The following is a 24,141-nucleotide window of genomic DNA, read 5'->3' on the forward strand; positions in this document are numbered from 1 at the left end:
ATAATACGATTTTCAATTGGGTAACTCGGGTTATTACCATCACACTATGTGTAAGTAATGTCATAGTGTGTTCGACAAATACACGAGGTCGTTTGAATGGTTACGTATATTGACAGACGGGCGAGAATTTATTTGTGTGTATAATAATTAAACCGTTACAGGTGAAATAGGTATATACATCTATAAAATACGCAGCTTTTCTGGAGGGGTGATCATTTATGACCGCATTTAATATATTATTATAATAGCTGGATATTCGGAATAGATCGCCCTCGTCCTTCGCAATCCACATTCCTACGTCTGAAACATCGATGCGCTTAATCGGATCTAGCGTTTTCAATTAAATCGTTGATTAGAAATTTATACCGTATCGGCCATCTTACATCGTAGGAATGTAATATTGTAGTTCAGTAATATATTTTCTAATATAGATTAAATGTATTGAATTAATGTCATCGGTCAACGGTAAAGCTCGACAATAAATCGCGCGCGAGTAATTCGCGATGATCGACGATCCGTTTGATACGCGAAGAGCCTAAGTCGATTCGACGGGTTAATTTCCGTTCTGTCGACTCGGATGCAAGTCCAGCGTATTACATGTGCGTTATTTTGTTTTCCAAATGTCACATACGGTTAGGCATAAACCAATCGTAAGAGGTAGATTATAGGCGGTCGAACATCGAAATTACTTTTCGCTACTGCAGGGAACGCCGCAGGTTGATCGATGGGTATATGACGGGATTTACTATTAATACATTATAAGTCGTATTTTTTAAATTGTCGTACCACAAACGTATAAATTGCAATACATTTTACTGTTTGTAACTATATTATAGAACTAAGAATGGTATTATACATTGCTTACAAGTTATAATAGTATATTTATACCACGGGAGAAAGCGGGTTGTCCGCTTATTATAACTATTGTTCGTCAGTTATCAAATCCAGATGAAGCGGTTATTAAAATGTTGAATAGTCGAATAAAAACAATTAAGCGCATGTAGAATTGTTGGTTCTCAAAATAAATGATGTTTTACTCCATAATGTTTAAAATATTATATTATTTATCTTCTATATAATGGTTACTATAGTGCTAAGGTTCTATCATGGTACTTAGTGTAGTTCGCATGATTTAGCTTGGTAGGATTTATGCACCTTAAGATCCGTGTACGTCACCAAAAATGTGTTTAAAAAATACATTTTTTTAAATTGTTGTACGGTACTTAATAAATCGAAAGTTGTATTATTCGCGATAACCAGCGCTACGAAACACTATATTATTATCGTCCCTTATTTACAAGCAAGGCGCACGCTGTCACACATCGAACATAATATTATATTAAATTATCAAAAGCGACACTTCTCAAATGATCGATGAATGACATAACATAATAATATTATTTTGTTCATTGACGTGGGCGTGTGCGTATACATATTCTGTTGCGATGATTATGTTTACCCATCTGCAGTGTAATATTTGTGTGGTATAAGCGAATTTCTATTTTATCCGTCTTGAGTGGGTTTTATGCGACAGAGATAAAGTATAGACATGGCGCCAGGATATATATATATATTTTGTAGGTTGGCCTTATGGTTTAATTTAATTTTTCAGGAGAAACTACAAACATTAACCAAGAAAAAAAATGTTAAAATATTATTAATCTAAATTATGTGTATCGTTCTTAATATCTATATTAAATAAGTAACAAAATATATATTAAAACTGTACGGTTCCAAGTAATTGGAACTTCAACTTGTTTTTTATTAAAAATACGATTATAACATTTATTGAAGTACCTATAATAATAATATGTACATTGTACATAATACAAATTTTAAATACATTTTTGTGTAACGGTGGGGGATTAAGGGTGATTTCATTAACGTTTGAGAACACTCATCGCTTCCTATTTACCTTTAATGCTGTATCCCGGCTTTAGGCTTGTGCGGTCGTCCCTACACATTATCTGTAGGTACTTAACTGCTGCTGCAGAATATAAAATGTGACAAGCCACGCGAAATTAATTCCGGATATTCAAGTTGCCATGGGCTATAGTCGAAATCCTGTCATCTTCGCCATGGCTTTACTGACGCAAATAGTTATCAGACCTTTGAACTTATATAGGGGTGCAGTAAACGAATGTACATATTATTATATACTACTATACACATTGCCAAATTGTTCACTCATGTAACCAGAAAATTTTATTTGATGTTTTTACCCTGAAATACTCTTATGTACTGTATACACAACATCGTCTAATTTTAAATTATAATATAGTTAATATTTTAGTATACGTAATATAAAATCAGTTATTGTGAAATCAATTAACTATAAGATTGTATTAACTATTAAGTTTTATGGTCTGGTCCTAGTTATTTAAGTCGTATATATTATTATCGATATGGTATATAATATAATTGTGTAATATACTATAACTACCTACTAGAATATTATTTTATTGCAGGATCGGTGAACTTATCAAATGATATGTTTTCGTAGAAAAGTAGCTAAATAATTTTTCAATGGTTTTAAATATTTTATAACTTTACTAGAAATACTTTTTTAGATAAAAGACTACTTATAAAATCCTTCATTAATATTTAAAACTTGCTTTATTTGTAAAACAATTAACCGAACATTAATTATGATGTCTTTTTAAATTTTTATTTTTTTTTGTTACGTACCATACGTGAAATAACAAACTTGAGTCTGACTTAAAAAAAAAAAACTAAATTCAATTTGATATTTTAGGACAACCGTGTTCAGTTGAAACGCGAAGTTGTGTCGGAAATGTAATATTTAAGAGCAAACAATATTATTACAAAATATCGAAAACATAATTATTTATTATTGATTCCATATTTCAAAACCAATTTATGATTATCACATTTTTATAAAAATCATGTTTTCAGAAACTATAATAATTTAAAGCAGTGATTCCCAAACTTTTTATCTTTACCACCCACTTATAAATATAAAAAATGATAGACGCCCCTACCATAAAAAAAATGTATTGGTACATAAGTAAGCAATAACAAATTAATTAAGTTTGTAACTTTCATTGCCCCCTGATTTAAAGAAACATAAAATATAATTTTATTGGTTTTGTAATGATGTATTATTCTTATATTATTATAAATTCTGAACGGAGCGATTAATGTATTTATTTTACAATAAATTTCATTTTTATAAAAACAAATAACTGTAGATACTTGAAATTTTCACTAAATGTGTTTCACACAATATAGTTTTGTAATATATATAAATATATAATAAAAGATCTTTAAAAGTATAGACGAATAGACGACTTCGTTTAGAATCGTTTTGCGTACCTATGCAATGTTTAATTATTGAATTAAAAATAATTATTTAACTCATGAATTACAGTAAATTGTTATTTATTCTGTAACGACGAATACATCGCATACCTATTATACCTATAATACCTCAAAATGTATATATAATATTAGTTGGTGTTTCGTATTACCTATATATATATTAATATACTCGTATATACAGTTGGTAGGTATTTGGTAGCATAATAGTTACTTATGTAGAGTACTTATAGTAATAAATAATCGTATTAATATATTATAAACAAATAGCGACGACCAAAGTATGCATGCTTATTCGTTATTGTGCTGTTGGAGTCTTTATCTGTAAATTATTGAATATTGATCTCCAACTGAGTATAACACAATATATAATGATATTGACATAAGGAAAAAAAGGTCAAATTAATTTCTAACGATGGTAAATATCATGAATGGTCAATATTAGCACTAGATTATAAAAGTTTTTAACGAAACTCATCGCAGATGATTTATGATATTTCATCATGACATATTATACATCAGTAGATATATATTCTAATACAGAATGGTATTTTTTATATTTACTCGTGTTGTTTTAATTGTTATGTTTATTCAATGTCATATGAATAATCTAAAATATTTTATTTGTACGTTATCTAGTATTTATTTGAATACAGTATCTCGGAGAGTAAAGGTTACTGTCGAAATAGTATGAGAATAACCGATGACCTCGATTCGCTTAAAAGTAGATTTAATTTAATGTCAAAAGTCTACTTTAATATTTTTTAAATATTATTGAAAAAAAAAAATGTACACATATTATACTTTATTTGTGGAAATAAAAGGCCGCATTTTCAAAATCTACCATTCCGTCTGTGTACAATGTTCAAAAAATGGTTAAATGGCCAAGTGGTATATTACTTACTATGATATTTTTATTTTTCCGTTTGACCATACCAGACAATTATTAATAATGTATATATGATAAAAAAAAGTGTCTCGGCTATGAAATAAATATCGCTGTACTGTCTGTATACCTATTATCCGTGTAGAACACTTTAGTAAAAAATAACTAATCATTGTATCTGAATTGATTTTGAGTTTTACATGTTTTGTGAAATTTTCTATTTTTAATAGAAATCAAAATAACGTAAGTACACGTTATTTACTTAACACGATACATTGTTTCGACGTCTACGAAGTTATCGTGTTACGACGATTACGATATTACAAATACAGTATAAAAAATACACACAATTTTATATTTTACATAATGGTATATTTTCGAAAGAGGAAAGCATTTTGCTCGTAATAATATTTTTGACACTAGCCCGTTTGGGACGACTATTCCCGCAGGAACTCTTTTTCTAATAATCTCCCGTCGGGTAGTAGTGACAGTAGGCGAATAATGATGGGCGGGTGACAATCAATAAGGCCACGCGCGCGATGAGGCTACCACCACTGCTACGCATTCGCTTTCATTACGTTTTCGTCGGCAGCAACAGAGCAGCGTTGGCCGCCAACAACAGCTGTAGCCTCTTGACGTAGTTACTCAGCGTGCGAAGACCGTCATCAGGGGTTGGCAATAGTGAAGATCGATAACCACCTGGCGAGGACCGTGCAACTATACTCGTTTTCGCATTCCAACAACTGAACAGGTGGGTTTTTGCGTCCTAAACGCTTCTTTTATACTACACATACAACTATATACCTACCTACGGTTTTTCGTTCTCTTCTTTTCGGACTGACAAACACATTTCTATTGTTACTGATATTACCACTACGGTTACAATTCATGTGGGGTGCGCTCACACAGAGACTCTCGGGCTGTCCGTAATAATATTATGTGGGGTGTATAATGGAAGTGGCGGCGGTAATGCCGAGGGTAAATCTTATTAGGGCGCGTTTTTAGTATACTGTTTAGTTATAGTATACCTACATCATATTGTATATAATAAACGTTCAGTATTTTAGTCTATCGTTTTTATAGCTAAAATATTTAATTTTTAGATTATTAATTATTTTAATTATAAGTCAACGTTCTGTTCCGATTAAGCGTATTAAGGGTAATGCTAAAATGTCTCAATTACGTCTAATCGTAATTCGTAATTAGTAAATTCGGTTTTAATTAATTTATATTTTACTATATATTATGAAGTGTGTATGTATAATTATGCATACAAATTTGGATTTCATCATACTATGTCTGGAATTTACATTAATTTAATATCGATTATCGGTTGAGTTTATACTTATTTTTGTAGGTCAAATAATAATCCTGAGGAATTTACGACACATCATATATCCTACCCTATAACCTTTCTGAAAATCGACGGAATTAACATGTGCCCGTACGCATCTTTTGTATTTGAATAGACTGCACATGGAAGCAGGTGGTCGTATCCTCGCAGCACATTGGTTCTCTGAAACGTGTATATGAGAATACTTGTAGAGTCGTGTTTCGATAATATATTATACTTCATGACAAGGGACGAACGGTCATTATAAATAATCGGGTTTATATTATCTTTGGGGTGAAAAAATGTTTGTAATTTAAAAACTTGTTTTTTTCGTTCGAATATTTTTATCTGACATTATCGAATGCGACATATATTTTAAACCCATAAAGCCACAGCTGTATACGTTACTTAATCTAGTAAAATAGTTTACAAACGTTGGGCTATTAAAGTTTCTATAAGTCAAATGTAAAATGCGTGTGTATACTGGTTCAAAGAAGTTAAACATGATAGTATATAAAATGGTATTACACACTAATAATTTTACTATGTAAATAATGATATATTAATAATAGTAATAAGTATTTAATACTTTTCAATAGTTGGACTAATAATATGTTTTTGAAATCCAAATTGATTTATCAGAAAATCGAATTCTAAAACAGTATAACTCGCATGTGTGAAATTTTTTTGCACAATGATATATACTCTCATAATATAAATGTTAAATAGTGCAACAAAAGTTAAATATTTGATGAAAAATTTTGACAGTTTCTGAAACAGTTATAATTTTCGAATAGGAATTAAAATGTATGGGAAGTCATTTTAAAATTAATAAACATTATGATAACAAATTAATTAAATATGAAATATTTTTGTAAATATTTAGTGATAATTACATTTAACTAAACAATTTTAACATTAATCATAATAATTATTTATAATTAAGTTGTACGATAATAATAAATTAGGTTGTATTACTATTCGAATATAATGCAGCTATTAATTGAGTGTGTATTTAAGAAATAATAAACCAAAATCGAATACTAGATAAGAACGAAATCTCGTAATAAAAAAAATTATTTTGATGTGTATAATTTGTTGAACATTTTAGAAGAGTAAGTTGTATTCAAATGAATTTCCAATAACAAAAAATACATATTTGAATTAATTTATTTTATCGAATATTACGTAATATTATAAAATATATACAATAGCTAGGTATATACTCAATATGCAATGTAGTACCCGTACTATACTAGACTATTTCATCTTATACACAATAATATATATAGAGCATAATATTATCGTTTAGTGGTACTGCGTCGTAATAATATTTTAATATATTATCCTAACGAATTGCAAATAGAACACATAAATGCATGAAAAATGAAAATATATTTATATATAAATATATTATAATTTTGATGTCGAATTTCTTAAAGGAAACAATAAATAATACGATATGTCAAAATATGTAAATGATAATATTATAATATACACGACCCGATTGTAAATATATAATACTTATTATGAATAAGTGGATGACCCTTGATTTTAACCTTACCATACAGACCCTAAGATGTAAAAATATTACATAATATACAGTACAATAATATGTTATTGTAGTAATAGAAAATGATAGAAAAATCTGGAATTAGAATATCTCCAGTCTATCTCTGTATACCTCTTTCACCTTCTCTCTCTTTTTTTCTCAATATTTCTGTCAATTTACCCTTTTTGCTTGTCTAAGTAAATCTTTTTGCATTTTCTTCGGTAATGAAAACAAAATGAACATTGAACAGTGAGACCGATCTGGCGATAACATTATAAAGATACCGTATGACATGTTTGTATTACGCATTTTTGCTGTAATAATATGTACTGTGCTCAAATATAATATTGGCTTATGCGATTAACTCCAAACCATAAAATAATTATTTAAATTATTTATATTTTAGTTTATAGATTAAATTTTTACATATATTTTTTTTATCACACATATAATAACTACAACCCGTAAACGATGCGTAATGTGTGACCTTAGACTTATAGATAATCAATTAGTATTATATTAATACAAGCGTGTGTGCAGCATATGTTTTTAAACTCATATTATAATTGATTATATTTTATAGATATCTCATTAAATTAATTTAAACTAATATTGGTTTTTTCGTGAACTTTAAACACACTGATAAAATAGATGGTTTTATTTGAGTTGGGGTAATAATGAGCTAATATTTTTCGATTTTCTCAATAGTTAATGAGGTTATTTGTTCATTAGATAATGATAAAGCTATAACAATTGATTTAAAATGAATAGACTGCACATTAAGCCAAACGAAAATTGATACTTATGTTATCGAATGTAAAATATTTGATATTTGTAAATGTTTGTCTGTCTGTTTTAAATCGATTTTTAATTATGGTCTTAGCATCAAAGGACGGACCATTATTAAGACTTACGAGAAAATACGTAGAAAAATATCAAAAATGTTAAGTGCCTATCCAAGTCATAAAATTATCAATTATCATTAAGATAAAACTTTTTTCAATTAATGTAGATGAGCAACACAAATATTTTGAAGGTCTTAACGCCCAACAATGTATTCAAGAAAAAAACTTCAATTGAATAATAAATATTAATATGAATATTCAATATATATAATGCACTTATTGCATTATTTCATACGACCTAAGTCACACATTTATGGCCTTATGGGTCATTTGTTTATGGCATGATGTACCGATGTATAGGTAACTAATATTATTATTTTTTGACAAACATTAGATGTTAGAACTATGCTTTTAGTGAATTTGCGTATATTTCGCTTCTTCATTAAATAAATCAATAAGTTTAATACGAATGTATTTTACATTTTAGGTATTACTATACTTAGGGCAATACGGAAACGCAATACTGTTTTGAATCATTTTACATAAGTTTCTATTTGAGAATTATTTTTTATTAATTAATTTATTTATTGTATCTATTTTTAAAATTTAATATAATTTCTATTCATTATATTATTATACATAGGTACCTAATGGAATTTTTTTTAAAAAATATTTTTCGATAGGTATACTTTTATTGAAAATTACATGCATTTGCATACTTTGCTGATTTTAGTACAAATTTTAAGATACCTATTAGTTTTAAAGAAGTAATAAATTAAATACCCTATTATTGTGAAAATGTTACATCATCTATTACAGTCTATACTTTATACACAAAAAATCATATATTCCAATAACTTCCAAGTTCTATGGTTATTAGAACAGACAATATTGCAGTGATTAAAAAATATTCAATTTTATTATAGAATTTATATTTTATATCCTTAAATATTATTTCCTAATAACAACATATAGACGAGTTTAAATTTATTAGGTACTTGTCATTACATACTTCGGTATATCATTCCTAGACGATATATAAAATAGTAATCCGGACGCGACCTCTTATCACACTCAAGTGACGACACGGATTCTTGTAAGTACGTATCAATAATATTTTTTTCCTTGCATATAATAAAATTCGAATGTAATCGACAATCGTTATCGTGCCTTCAATGCATATTCGAAAAGTTTTGATTGCTGTAAAAAGAACTTACTAGAAATTTTGAAAAACCATTTTTATTTGCATATGCCATACAGGTATACCTATCGAAAAAAAACTAAAGAAAAAATATATTATATTATTATTTATTACGATCTGATCCTATTCAGCATTGTCCATAACAAATTAAACTGTATGCCAATGAATTCAATATACCTTGAACTCCGTTCATTTATATTTTTAACAAATTTATTTAAATAATAGGTTTGACTAAACATATAAAATATCTTAAAAATTATATTAAATTCTAATAACTATTTGATTTTCTATAACCAATAGGCTAACGCTGTATAAATAAAAAATATTCATTTTTCGAGAGCCAACATATCTCTACGTGGAGCCCTTCGCGAGCGCGCTGCACACGCACACTCACACACACGCGCACGCACAGACACACACAAACTACTTACGACAGCGCTTCCCAACCTATTTAGTTGTGCGGACCACCGAATTTAAGGCTCACTAATAGCACATCTACTGATCTACATACGTATTTATATGCATATAATAATATAATATATGATATTTAATATTATATGGTTCACGGTCCAGTACCATGCTGTTCGCAGCCCACTTGTGCAGGGCCGTGGTCCATGGGTTGGGAACCGCTGGCTTACGAAAATACATACATTAATAATATAGACAATATCAGTAATAGAATATAATAATGACAGACGATATAATAATCATAGAGTATAATATATTCCATAGATTTATCACTACTGTGACTTACTGACATCATATGAGTATTAAAATAATACATATATATTACTATAGTGATGATATTATGACCAATTTAGTTATACGTAGTATATAGTACCTACAAGATGGTCGAGATGGATATATAGACATAGGTACACACACAAACACACACACACACATATATATATATATATATTATTTATGTGCTATATATCCCTATACAAATACAATATAATATATAATCTATATTGCAGTATATATAGCATATAAATGTTATGTTAATAAACGACAAACGAAGAATAATATATATATATATATATATTATATATATACATATACATATACATATATGTATATATATTACAACGTCGGAATGTTTAGTTAATCGAGATTTTAGGCTTATCGTCGTATATAGGCACATTAGGTGTTATCGGCTCGTTTTTAATCGTCCAAACTAGTATTCAAAACTTGTCGTCTTTACTTTTTTTTATAATAATGTAATTCGTTTTATTTTTTTATGAACGATTTTAACCATTTAAAGCGACTTCTGCCCGTATAAAAATATTTAATCTTTTAACGTCGACACGTCATGGTAGTCATGTCCATGTGGTGTATGGTATGTACCTTGCTATATTGTATATAGATGGGTTAATTGTACAGTTATATTATGTAGTTAAGAAACATTATTTATTACGTATCCATGATAAATATAATTTTAGGGTCTTGTCGTAAAATATAAATGATTATACGACACCATCCGGCACAGTAATAGAGAAAATGTGTACAAATTGTACAATGTGAATAAGGAATATAAATAAAAAATAAAAAATACAATTACATTTTTCTTTTAAATAGTTTTCAAGCAGCAATAAATATTAGGTATATTATTTATTTGATATTTAACTTTCAATCTATAAAACAAAAATTGTATAAAATCTACGTATCAGAAATGTTGTACGCTTGAATAGCAGTAATCGCACAGTTATAACTTATAATATTAAATGATGCGCGTGTAATACTAATCTAGTAGATTTGACGGAAAAAACGGCGTCTTTATGATAAATTTTACATAGAATTTAAAGATAGAATACAAAAAAATTCTATTTATATTTTTTAAATACATAGGAATGGTTTATTATATAATATAAATAAGAATTTAAAAGTTCTAAAATTTTACTGTTCTTTAATAGTAAATACAAACAGTGTAATAAAACATTTTGAAAACTATTTTTTTTTATAGGTAAGTACCTATAATAATAGGTAAGTAATACTAATTGAATGCACCTCGGCACTATTTTCTAATAATTAATTCAAAAAACGTCGAGGCATTCTCGTACGAATGTAACCTAACATGCTTCTCTCCGCTTTTTTAGATCTGACACTATATTAATATGTAAATATGTTTGTATATTATACCACAGATGGAGTCACATCAGTCTAACACACGAGATCACAACCATAATGAAATCGAACCGAATGCAATGTTCATCGGAGATCCGGAAATGATAAGAGAGAACGGAAGAGGAAGGCGTCGTCGCCTCAACTCGAGTGACGATGTTACGGTTCAATATAGTTCTAGGAAACGCCGTCGTATAGTCAACGAAGTTCATACATCATCTGCAAACGAGCCATTAATTAACAAGTATAATATTCCCGTGTGGATGCGGCCGTTTGCAAAGCGGCGATACAAATTTGATGGAAACCGGACATTACAGCCGATAATTGAGGTATCCCTCAATAATTTCAGCGACGACGAAATTATCGACGACGACAATAATGCTGTAATAAGCTCAACCGACAACGGCGACGCCGAAGATGTTGATATGTTGAACGCCGACGATGAGAATGGTACGAGGGCTGACGAAACTATGGAAGAAGACAATTAATTTTTGTGAGTCTGATTTATTCGGAGTATCGAGCTCATTGAAATAATCGCTACTTTACAATAATAATTGTTCAATCGATTTGATGCATATTTATTGTACCTACAATCTTGTAATCGAATCGATTTTCATAGTAATTTATTCGTTTTGAATTTAACATTATTTATATAATTATATCACATTTTTACAAGTTAAATACCCTATGACGCTTCGAAAAAATATCCCACTCTTCCTTTTTCGTCACAGCTGGACGGTTAAATATTATATGTGTGTGTATGTGTGTCGTGTGCGTGTGCACGTAGCCTTATAACACGTGTATAAATGTACCTAATGTAACAATATGTATAAAAACATTTGAGAGCTGAACAATAAAAAGGTCGATCCCAGCCGTGATCTATAATACGGCTTCGTCTTTTATCTCGGAAAACGAAAAAGATGATGCAACTTATTGTAAACATTACGCGTTATATTGTATTGTATATATATATATATATATTAAACATGCATTATAAGAATATAAAATCCGACTGGCCGTACTACGATCCGCCCATAACTGGTTTTCTTTCCATACATACCCTATAGTATATTATGTACCTACTCCCACATGTACGATATTATTACAATAAAATTACATATTATATTTACTTACCAAAATTTCTACAATGTATTCATATTATATTCGTTCGAGCGGTTTTTTTTTTTTTTAATGTTTGTCATCATTGCTCAATAGCGGAATAATTATATAGAGTTGTATATAAATTGTATCAATCGTATAATAATAATTATTGTAATTATCGTATCATATTATACTGTTTGAGTCACTCGTCGATGACATACATGACAAATATTTATTATTATTATTTTAAATTTTATCCTTATTTAATTAAATTTATTTATACTACTTATTTTAATAATTATAAATTAATTAATTATAAAAAATTAATAATTATACTAATTAAACTAATTATAAAATTATACTAATTATACTAATTATTCTAATTATACTTGGTTTTCATGATTTTTTATTATTATGTTAATGAAATATAGCAAAAAAACATAATAAAATATGTGTTATTTATAAGTTATAAGCATTAAGCAAGGGTGTTTGCAGGACATTATTATATATTTCTTTAATATTATGATTTTTTTAGATAAAAGTATTTTTATAAGCTAAAAAGTAAAAATGTATAACCACCTTGTTAAAAGTTAAATAATCATAATATTTTAAATTAATACTTACTTAATGTAAAAAACATTTTAGTATTGATCCGTTGAATACTATTTATGTTACAGTTCATTATATATTATACTTTTGTTATTATTTATGAGCATTAAAACATTTAACCGTGAAAACTTTATAAATATTTTAAAGGAGGGTGAACAACTCTCTCTATACTATTGTTACATTGCAGGCGCTCATAATTATGAATAAAAAAAAATATTGTGAAAACTACAGCTATAAATCGTTATAAAAATATAAAATTTCAAAAAAAAAAATAATACTAATTATTGCACAGAGGTTGAGGCTGCTATGCCTATATAATACATAATATTATTCAGATAGGTGAGTAAAATGAGACAACTACAGCTTACTGTGTCTATTTAATGCTCTTACCTACTCTCAAGAATTATAAACATATTAATAGGTAGGTATATTTTTCACTCGCTGACCGATAGTTGAAGCATATATAGAAGTAATAGAGGTGAATAAAAATGTATATCAATGCAGATATAATTTAATTTTTTTATTTGGAATGTACTGCAACTTGTGTTTTCTGTCGGATGTAACTTCTATTATTGTAATATTGAAAAAAAAAAAACAATAATATTGTTTTAATGAACCAAATTGTATTTATCATGAGTATCTCCTTTTGGTGCAATGTATGTAAGCATATGATATGGAAACAAATAATTAAAAAATATTTAATAATATACAAAAATATCAGTAAATAAATGTAGTTAACCAGTCCTTTTTTTTTTTTTTTTTTTTTTTAAAAAAAAGGGGGAAACGACATCCAAATCCTCCCCGTAATTACGCCACTGACTCGTTAGACTAAATTATCTAATTAAGACTTAACTAGTGTGATATAGCTCTCGATTTAGGTATACCTAACTAACTCCTATATTATGACGTAACCCTGGAGGATAATCTATATTTATGTATATCAGCCTTCAGGAAATAAATTGTAAATAATAATTTTTTTTTCTTTTTTCAATCGTTTTGAAATATCCAAGTAAAATATTATTTACATCTTATAAAATATTCAATTATATGAAACACCTTTACGATATTTTGTGTGGTTTCATTTTATTTATTTAGGAACTAAAAATATATGTATTCAAGAATTTAATTATAGGTATAGGTAGGTATAGTCAGTGAGGTACATTCGGATAGAGAATTTATAAGTTTTCTTTTTGTACATTATAGTAAATGACAATTAGTATAAAAATAGTAATACCTATATATACATCATTATATATAATGTAGGTATATCGAGTAACATTTATATGTCTGTGCGGATCTAGTGTAACGTACCAATATAATTTATTTAAATGAATTCTTTAGAAATAAAGGAGGGTAACAATATAGGTAATATACGTATACAAAAAAAAAAAACTTATTGAAACGTTATTTTAAAATATATGACTTATTTATATTTAGATACTTACGTATTATACTTTATTCAATTTACACAATCATTATATTATTTCGTTTTATATTTTAGATATTTCAATTAATTTTTATATAAGAAGCCATTATATAGATTGTTTTCATCATTATTATTGATGCGATACTGTGACAATTATATACACTATTATGTGCATAATATAATATACTCATATTAATTTAATTTTCCAAAAAAATGTTTCCAATTAAAGTTTTGACATTTCACTTTTTATTTTTTACACACAAATAATAATAATACAAATGTACACTACACGGTTTTCTTTTAAAAATCTTTTATGTTAACGCGGCTGTATAAATACATAGTTTATGATATTTTTAAATCAAATTGTTTCATTTTTGTTTTATATAATATTATGTTATTTTTTATAGTTCTAATAATAATTAATTATAATAAAGTCTTAAAAAATCATTTATGTTTAGACGTCGACAATATTCTTGGTGGATAACTCTCTAAATCATTCGTGCTCTTTATTACATAAATATCGTGCATAGGTAAGTCGAAATGTCGAATGGTTTAGTAGGTATAAAATATTCTAATGCAATGATTATAATGTAGGTATTATACTCAAATAAATATATTTTGATGATGGGTAAAATCTTGAATACCAAATTGTTTTCGTTTAATTTATTCATTTCAAAGTAAGTGGATATCGGCTAGAAAGATTTTTTTAGTGATTCTATATAATAACACATAGTTTAACATTAAGTGGTCTCGTACAAAACGCATTTAAAAGGTTTTTCGGTATTGGTAGTCACTGACACACTATATAATACGACGTCCAAATAATACTTACATAATATATACGTATTGTACATACCTACTTATCGGCCATGAAATCTGAACGTATAATATTATATATATTATGTACCCATACCTATGGTTATACGACGGAAACGCATAAATCAAATGGAAAACTACGGGAGAACATATTATCGTAAAGGTAAATACAAATAAAATAACAAAAAATAGAGACAATATGATAGCGGGATAATAATATTATGTAACAGCATACAAAAAATAATACGTCATAGAGAGAAGCTTATAATATTAAATATACAGGTATAGGACATAATATAGTGTTAAGATACGAATAAGTGAACTTAGTCCACCGTAATTTCATATATTTTAATAGTATTTATTGTTATCCAATTAATGACATGTATAATAATTTAACAAATGTTTATACGCACACTTTATCTACTTATTTATTTAAATACGTATATAATATTATCCTTGGCTATGTATTTCATACTTCAAACAGCGCAGTTACAATTTTGAATATTTTTAATTTTATATAATTATACTATATGACTATATGTATACAATATTTAATGAAATTTTTTTTGTAGAAATTATATAAGAAAGTGTGATATGACATAATATTATACTGAACTGTAGTGTCTAAAAGATACGCGTTCAAAAAATAGCCTATAAAGTTTGATTTTTCTCCAAACATCTTACTTTTTACCCGATTGTAGTTCGACCGCTAGCTTTTTTTTTTAATCCAAACGATATTCAACTAAAATAAGTGTAATTTGACCTTACTCCAATGACGATAGGTGTTCTTAAACATACAACAGAGCAGTTCAGCCAAATGTAAATTCCTACACGAATAACCTTTTTACCTGAATCATCATTAAATGTAAGCTCCTGCACTAATAACCTTTTAAAATTTTTACCTAAAAATCAAAGATACTGTAATCTTCTATACAGACATTTTTCCCATTAAAAAATAGGGTAATATTACTTAAATTCACGATTTTGAAGTTGAAAAGCTCAACAAGCTAAATATTATCATAACTTCAAAAAATTTTTGTTTTAAACGTACCTAAATGATTAGGTATATGACTATTATTTTAATAACATTTTTATTACTTTTTAAAAAAAAAAATTATTTAAGCTTAAATGATTATGATTATGGTAGTATTATTTTATTAACATTTTTATTATATTTTTTTACAATTTTTGTTTTATGTGTTAATAAATTGAAAGACTGATATTTTTTTACAGCAATACAAACGGTATTAATTTTTTGTTGGAGTTCGGCTTATCCGAGTTGGGTCTTATGTATTATGGTCTAATTGCAAATACTACAAATCTACAACAATAGTTGGGTCCGAGATTATTGTAAGAAAGTAGCAAAGCATCTTAAGTAAATATACAATACAAACGAAAAATATTAAAAATGTGTCATTGACGGACACGTCTTAGCTTAACTAGTGTAGTGTCTAAAATAAACTGGCACTCAACTAGTTAAAACTTGTAAAAATCCCGAATGCAACTAGTGTAACAATTTTTAATCTTGGACCCAACTCGCGGATACAGTCGAGCAGTTATATTTTGAATTCAATAATTGTATTATAACATTTAATGTATTTAAGTAAAATTTAAATAACACACATGGCAATAATATATTGTGTACCACGAGAAAGAAATTAATTAAATTTTTATTAAAGTTGAAAAAAATTCTATGCCTATTATACGTATACTACGTATACGAGCGTACTGGCTTTTTGTGACCTTATGTTAAAAATGATGTGACAGGTAGACTAGTCGTGACTGGTGATAACAGGAAAGTACCTATATATTTTTATTACATGGCCGTAACGTGGTTGATAAATAATTTAAACGAATGACTGTATTTCGAATTATCCGAAAACACAAAATCCCCGTAGTGGCGAAATGCGTTTGTTTTTATTCCTATATGCATCGTATATGTATAATATAGTGAATACATATAGGTACAATACTTTTAACCGTTAACTATGTATATTATATTATACCACATTTAATTCCAAGGCAAACGGGTTTCCCAGCGGCTGTAATGACAACCGTTGTCGTTTTCATTTACCGACCACCACCACCACCACCACCACCCCACCACCACAATATTGACAAAAAGATCGACGTCGTCTCTAACTGTTTCGGCGCCACGCGTTAGTGTGTTGTTGTTGGGTTTATCGTTAAGACGCAGTGTGCCTTCTTACAGTGAATATAGTCACGTAAGTATAATAATATTGTTTTGTATTCGTTCGATCTCTGGTCGGGCAGCTGCAGCTGTCATTCGATGCTTATGCTATATCGTCATTGTAATTGTGCTACGCGGGGTTATTCTTCTTTAGATAGGTCGTCCCGATAATTGCACCTCAAAATACGAATTTGTGCGCATGGTTTTGCATTCAAGGGGGACGGTAGTCCCCTCCCCCCGTTTGTCAAAACGTGTCACCTATTTAATTTATTTAAATTTAATATTTTGAGTTATCCTGTGTAAAATTCTAAATGTATTGTTGTATTATTCAGTTACAAATCTTCGTCTTTTATTTTTATAACATAAATCTATAAATTGTTGATAACATTAATATATTATTATTATGAAGTTATTTACATATTTGCTCAATCAAACAGGAGATTGGACTTACACATTTTCATTTTTATATTATGTTTTATTATGTTCTATAAGAAAAGGGTATTTTAAAAAGTAAATAATTTAATAAAGATATTTATTACAGTTTATGAAAAAAAAGTATACATTATAAATAATTAATAAGAAATAATTGCATTAAGTACTATTACATATTATATATATATACAATATACTACATATACACTCGTATTTACCAGTAGGTTATCTAAATAGTAAATATATATTATGCAAATTTATAATACGCACCTCCCGTTAATGTATGGGCTGAATCCGCACCTGTTTTGCATTATAATATTGCACAAGGTATATTTTTTTTATTTTTTTTTTAAATGTATTTATTGGTAAACAAGCGGTTCATACTTATCATGTTTGATGGTATACGATTTTACTACTTTTTTTTTTTATCTTTTTAGCTTTTTCCGACATAATATTCTAATTTATATTTTATTTTATTTTATATTATATTAGATTCTATTGACATAAATTATGTATTCAAACATATTTTATACCCTTAAAAGACGAAAAACATTAATAACGTCTGGATAAAATAATAAATTAACTTGTCGACAAAAATAATAATAATAATAATAATAATAATATTATTATAACAACAACGAAAACTCACCCACCGATTACTCCCTTAGTAATGGGATGTGAAACTAACAAGTTTTTTTTCGTATCTTTTATAATTCACAGAATTCCTTTCGTTTTCGTTATACGATCAATATCTGTTCGACTCTAACTCGTATATACTCATCGGGATACTTCGTATGCTACCTGCAACACGGTCCCTCGTCAAAAATTATTATTTTTAGGGCGCGCACAAAACGAACACACAATATAAAAAAAAAAACGCAATAAAAGATAAATTTGTTCACTCCGGGCGGTAGGAGATATTATATGTGAGTCTGTATACATTCTATCATTTTTGAATTCGTAATTCTGTATCGTTCTTATATACGTAGCGGTAAGCGTGAGCGTAATATTATATTCCCCATGTATGTTTTGTTACTTCAGTCGTACAACGCACGTGCACGCCACATTATTACCGCAGCTATATATATATGTTGATACGTCCCCAAACAAGTATCGTAATTAACCATACTTTTTACTATTTATATCATAGGTGATGTACTAACATAATATTATGTAATATATTTGTAAATTTGTTCTTACTTAACTGTTTCATATCGTAGTGTAGTACATTAATATTATATCTGACGAATTTAATTGAATACCTATATCTTTTAATGTCACGTTGTTCAGTATAAAATATCAATGCTTTACAAAAAAGATTTTGATCATAATATAATATGTATTTTTATGGTTATAACTTATAAGTCACGTCATAAAATTTAACAACTTCCTTATTGTTTTCAGCTAAAAGCAAGAGGTTAAAAAATGCAATCCAGCCACGAGTCAGACGCAAATTGGCAAAAGCATGATGTCCAGAACCATCAAGCTGCAGCAGCAAACTTAGAACAATCTGCGGTAAGAAAAATATTTGTAATCGTAATATTTCGTGAAATGTGTACGGTGTGCAATGCCATAGTATTTTGACAATTTTTTTTCTTCGGATTTATTAATATACAGTACGTAATATGTATATTATAAAATTATTATAGTATCATCTACCTCATACTATCAATATTTAAATACGATAAAAATTTAAAAAAACACATCATTTAATAAAGATGATTAATAATGCATGCAATAAGTACACATTCAAAATTATTAGTGATCAACATAAAAAAGCAAACAAGTAGGTACAATGTACATAATAATTGTCACTGAGCTTGTCACTGTAAAAGATGAGTTAAATTTGAATTCAATTATAAATATTTGCATACGAATAACGATTTCGAACGGTTAAATAGACTGTTGCCTATATTAATAAGTATATTATAAATTTACATGATATATATGTGTTAATGTTGCTATTACACTTTATTACTATTATAGTAATACAGTAGATTTTTCCAAAAACAACAAATTTTTTAGATTCTGAAGTAAGTGATAAATGTATTGATTTTACAATGATGTGTGTGTTTTTTTTTGTGTCTGTGTACAGCATAACTAGACAAAATAATGCTTCAATTTAAAACTTTGGGGGTGGTTTCAGATGGAAAAATAAATACCCTTGGTGCATTATAGAGGTCAAAAGTTATATATATAATGCAATATTTAATAAATACAGTTCAATTTTAAAAAATTTTTGACTTTTTTTGAGTTATTTATAGACCACTGAAATTTTCGATTTTTATGAGATTTTTTTTTTGAAGTGTCGGTAAAAAAATTTTGGATGACCAAAAAAACTTGAAAATTTAATACATGGTTCTTTACAAGTTGGTCTTATTGTAGCTAAAAAAATTAAAAATCGTTAGTCACAATTTTTTTTTTTTTAAGCGTTTATAGTTCAAATTTTTACGAAATCTGTCGAAAACGCGAAAATTTGCAAGTAATTTTGAAATTGAAAAATCATAAAATTGTTTGTGTTAATAACTAAGAATTGAAAATACAACACTAAGTTTTCTATAAGTTTTCCTTCAAGTATCTATAGAGAAAACTCGAAGCATCATTATAAGAAAAATTTTAAGTGCGTTTGAATTTTAAATTTTTACGAAATCGCGTAACGATAACGATTTATCCTCAAACGATTTTAAATATTTGTTATTATTCAAAAAGTATAAGTCGTAGATACTTGAAAATTTTACCAGTTATTTAGATTGGCATTTCCTTTAGATGATTTAATTTTAAAATATTTTGACTGTTTTGAGCTATTTATAGACAACTGAAATTTTCGATTTTTCTGAAAATTTTTTTGAAGTGTCGATAAAATATTTTTGGCCCAATCAAAATACTTGAAAATTTTATACAAAGTTCCTCATATGTTATTCTTATAGTGATTAAAAAATTATAATAATACATAGGTACAATTTTTTTTTATTAGCATTTGAAGTTCAAATTTTGACGAAAATTCGTCAAAATTATGAATATTTGCAAATTATTTTGTAGGTATAATTCATAAAAATGTTTGTATAGGTAGCTAAGAGTTGAAAATTTAATACAAGATTTTTCATAAGTTTAGCTTACAATAATTATAAAAGAACTTAAATGTTGGTGTATTCAGGCCATTAAAACATAAACCACCTTTTTCACCAACCACTGGAAATTATATCCTAGGCTGACAAATCATCTTCGTTCAGAATCGTTTTTCGTATACAATGATACCTATCATTGCATTCAAATTTAACCTACCCTAGTCCGAGGCCAACCCCGCCCCCTAATGTACAGCAGAACGGTACCCACTTGCCCACTTTTTTATATTTGTCTTATATTTTATATCATTCCTTTACAATTTTAAGCCAATAATGACTTATTGACAATCGTAGAATAGTTAATGGTTTAAATTAATAGACTATAGTTTAAAATAAATTAATATAATTTGAAAATTTTATTGTGTATAGTAATAATATAATTATAGCTATGTAAAAGTTTCAAGTTCCTTCGAATTATATTTTTAAATTATAACAAAATAAATAAAATCATCATTTTTTGTTTAGTATCTACATAATTTATCTGTCAGCTTCATGTAAATATAATATATTATAAAATAACATAATATATCTCAATTTTACAGTACTTCTTATCTTTATTTAATTTTCTGTTTTGCTTCATAAAATGTACTATTAAAAAAAACACAACATACAATAATGTTTATAATAATAAAAATAAAAATTACATAATTTTTAAACAATAATTTGCATTTTATAAGAATTTGAACTTTGAATGATTATTAAAAAAGATTGTTTGATTATGTAGCTATTTTCAGTATTTTTTTTTATTTTGAAAGATAATTTTATAATTAATGTTGTATGACATTTTCAAGATTTTTTACTCGTTAACAAAAATATTGTTATACATAAATTTAAAAATTAACCAAAAAAAGTGAAATTTTTTAAATGTTCCAACACTAAATATTTTTAAAATACTATGTCCAATAAACTTTAATATTTAAAGGAACATTTAAAGGTTCAAAAATTATTTATTTTTGAATCACAACATAAATAAACGATAGGTATATAAGTTTGGAAAAACCACACGTTATACATAAAATTTCCAATATTTTGTGAAAAAATCACTCATATTAAACACAGCTATTCCAAGTTTACATATATCACCTATTTATATTTAAATACATATTTACGTATTTTATTTTGTAGTACATCTATGTGTGTGTGCCACTGAATGCATAATATAATCGATTACCTATACCTGCATTTATCACATTTTTAAAAATTGTATACTATTTGTGTGTAGGCCATAAACACTAAGAAAACAGCGAATTCTACGAACAACGAAGATGCACTAGCTGTATGTGGGTCATCTGTAAACAATCCTATTAATCTCATTGAAAATAATCCGACCGTAAGCAATTCTGCCGTAGTTGAAATGGCTATAGGAGGCCAAGTTATAGATGAATCCGTAGTTGAGGAGTCTGACCTAAATAAGTCCAGTACTGACGAGTCTGATATAGACGAGTCCAATACTGACGAGTCCGGCTTTGAGGGGTATGATATAGATGCACTCGGGATTGATAGATCTGACCCAGATGAGTCAAACATTGTGGAGTTTTATAGAGATGAGTCCAGCATTGAGAGATCCGACTCAGACGAGTCAAGCACTAGGGATTATAACCTAAACGACCTCAGAGTTGAGGTGTCTGACCTAGATCAGTCCAACGATGAGGAATCTGATACAGACGAGTCCATCCTTGAGGAGTCTCACTTCAGTTATCTTCTCGGTATGGAAGCGTATTATGCCAACATAAGTGATTTTGACCAACACGAGTATAATATAGGGGATAATGTCTCAAACGTAGTCTACGTAGGGAAGTTAAACAATTTCGTAAATTACATTGACCAATGCAACAGTAATAAGAATTTTATCTTGAAAATGCACACAAAAGCAATTCAAGATTTAACGCCACTGGCAGAAGAACCTTCGGCGCTTGAATTGGGACTGTTGACAGACAGACTGGTATTGCATGTATGGGTGTTGCAGATGCAAGATCCGCATAATGTGGACCAATGGAGTGGATTTTTGTTTGATGTCATTTATGACAAGCTAGACGAAGTGACTAAGAATTTATGGAACAAATTCGTCTGGCATTATTATAGCATACACTGCAAGAATGTCTCCATGAAAGCAGTTTTGGATTTTTTGCGCGCAACGTGTTGTGAATACGATAAGAAACCACCCAGATCTATAAGTTGCATCAGCTATATTTATAGTAATTTATCCTCCGAGTATTGACACTCTAATCCAATATAAAAATTTGTTTCTTTATAAAAAATTCCTTAAATTAAAAAGAAAGTTATCTTTAGTTTTTAAAAAGTTATAAAGTATATAAAATAAGTATGCAATTTGTTAAAAGTAGTAATCAAAACTCACAGACACATGAAAAAAAGAATATCTAACGAATCGTAGATTTCTTCACTATAGGTATATAGTTAAGTATAATATAGAACATTGAACCACATAATAGTAATTTATTATAATAACAATTATGATACATATATATATATACTGTTTATGTGGTACGTACAACGTATTTATCATATTGTTCTCTGGAATATATATTATTGTATTTCCTGACGATGATATAAATTTGGGTGTAATAATAGTTTTATTTTCTTTCTTTTATTTTAATAATTATCATCATGCTTTTTTAAACATATTTGATCTTTAATTAAAAATGCCGATCTAGGTTTTTATACAATAATATACATTTTAATTTTTTTAAATTTTTTTCCAAAAGCCAAAAGTCCTTAAATGTTAACCTAACCTAAGTGCTGGGTGGTGAATACACGTACGATAATATATATATTATACTACATCATTGTGTTTATTTACAAAAACAAAAACTGTAGTTTTTTTATTCTGTAAACTTATGATTTTTTTTTATACATGATGCACAATTTAATTAATGCATTTTGTGTTTATCAAATTATAATTGTTTAATTTACAAAATTGTATTATTTCATGTAGGTATATTAATGTGTTCTCTATTTATCTTTTAATACACTTACAAATATTATATAACAATAATATGTTACATATTATAATATATTACAATATATAAGAATAAAAAAATAACATGGAAATAATATGTTTAAATAGTTATATTTATTTATTTACCAATACTTCAATTATATAATGCAGCGGTTCTTAACTTGTGGACCACGGCCCCCTGGGGGTCCGC

General features: G+C 27.7%; 1 protein-coding gene across 2 annotated transcripts; it reads left to right on the plus strand.

Annotated features, from left to right (window-relative positions):
• The first annotated feature begins 4,820 nt into the window (after nt 1-4,820).
• LOC114126194 (uncharacterized) lies at nt 4,821-23,947 on the plus strand. 2 transcript variants are annotated; one of them, XM_050201784.1, is made up of 3 exons: nt 4,821-4,976; nt 19,257-19,367; nt 22,197-23,947. In XM_050201784.1, exons 2-3 carry the CDS (start codon nt 19,278-19,280, stop codon nt 23,190-23,192), a joined length of 1,086 nt encoding a protein of 361 aa, XP_050057741.1. In that variant the 5' UTR covers nt 4,821-4,976; nt 19,257-19,277; the 3' UTR covers nt 23,193-23,947. The 2 variants fall into 2 exon arrangements, with proteins under 2 accessions (XP_050057741.1, XP_050057742.1); XM_050201785.1 differs by lacking the exon at nt 4,821-4,976 and adding an exon at nt 17,374-17,454.
• Nucleotides 23,948-24,141: the final 194 nt, after the last annotated feature.

Source organism: Aphis gossypii, chromosome 2 (assembly GCF_020184175.1).
Source record: "Aphis gossypii isolate Hap1 chromosome 2, ASM2018417v2, whole genome shotgun sequence".
NCBI classification, from domain to species: Eukaryota; Metazoa; Arthropoda; class Insecta; order Hemiptera; family Aphididae; genus Aphis; species Aphis gossypii.

Excerpts from the sequence above, each read along its gene's own strand:
- LOC114126194 (XM_050201784.1), top strand. The coding sequence starts at position 19,278 with ATGCAATCCAGCCACGAGTCAGACGCAAATTGGCAAAAGCATGATGTC. Across the intron at positions 19,368-22,196 it reads CAAACTTAGAACAATCTGCG|GCCATAAACACTAAGAAAAC; the intron begins GTAAGAAAAATA and ends ATTTGTGTGTAG.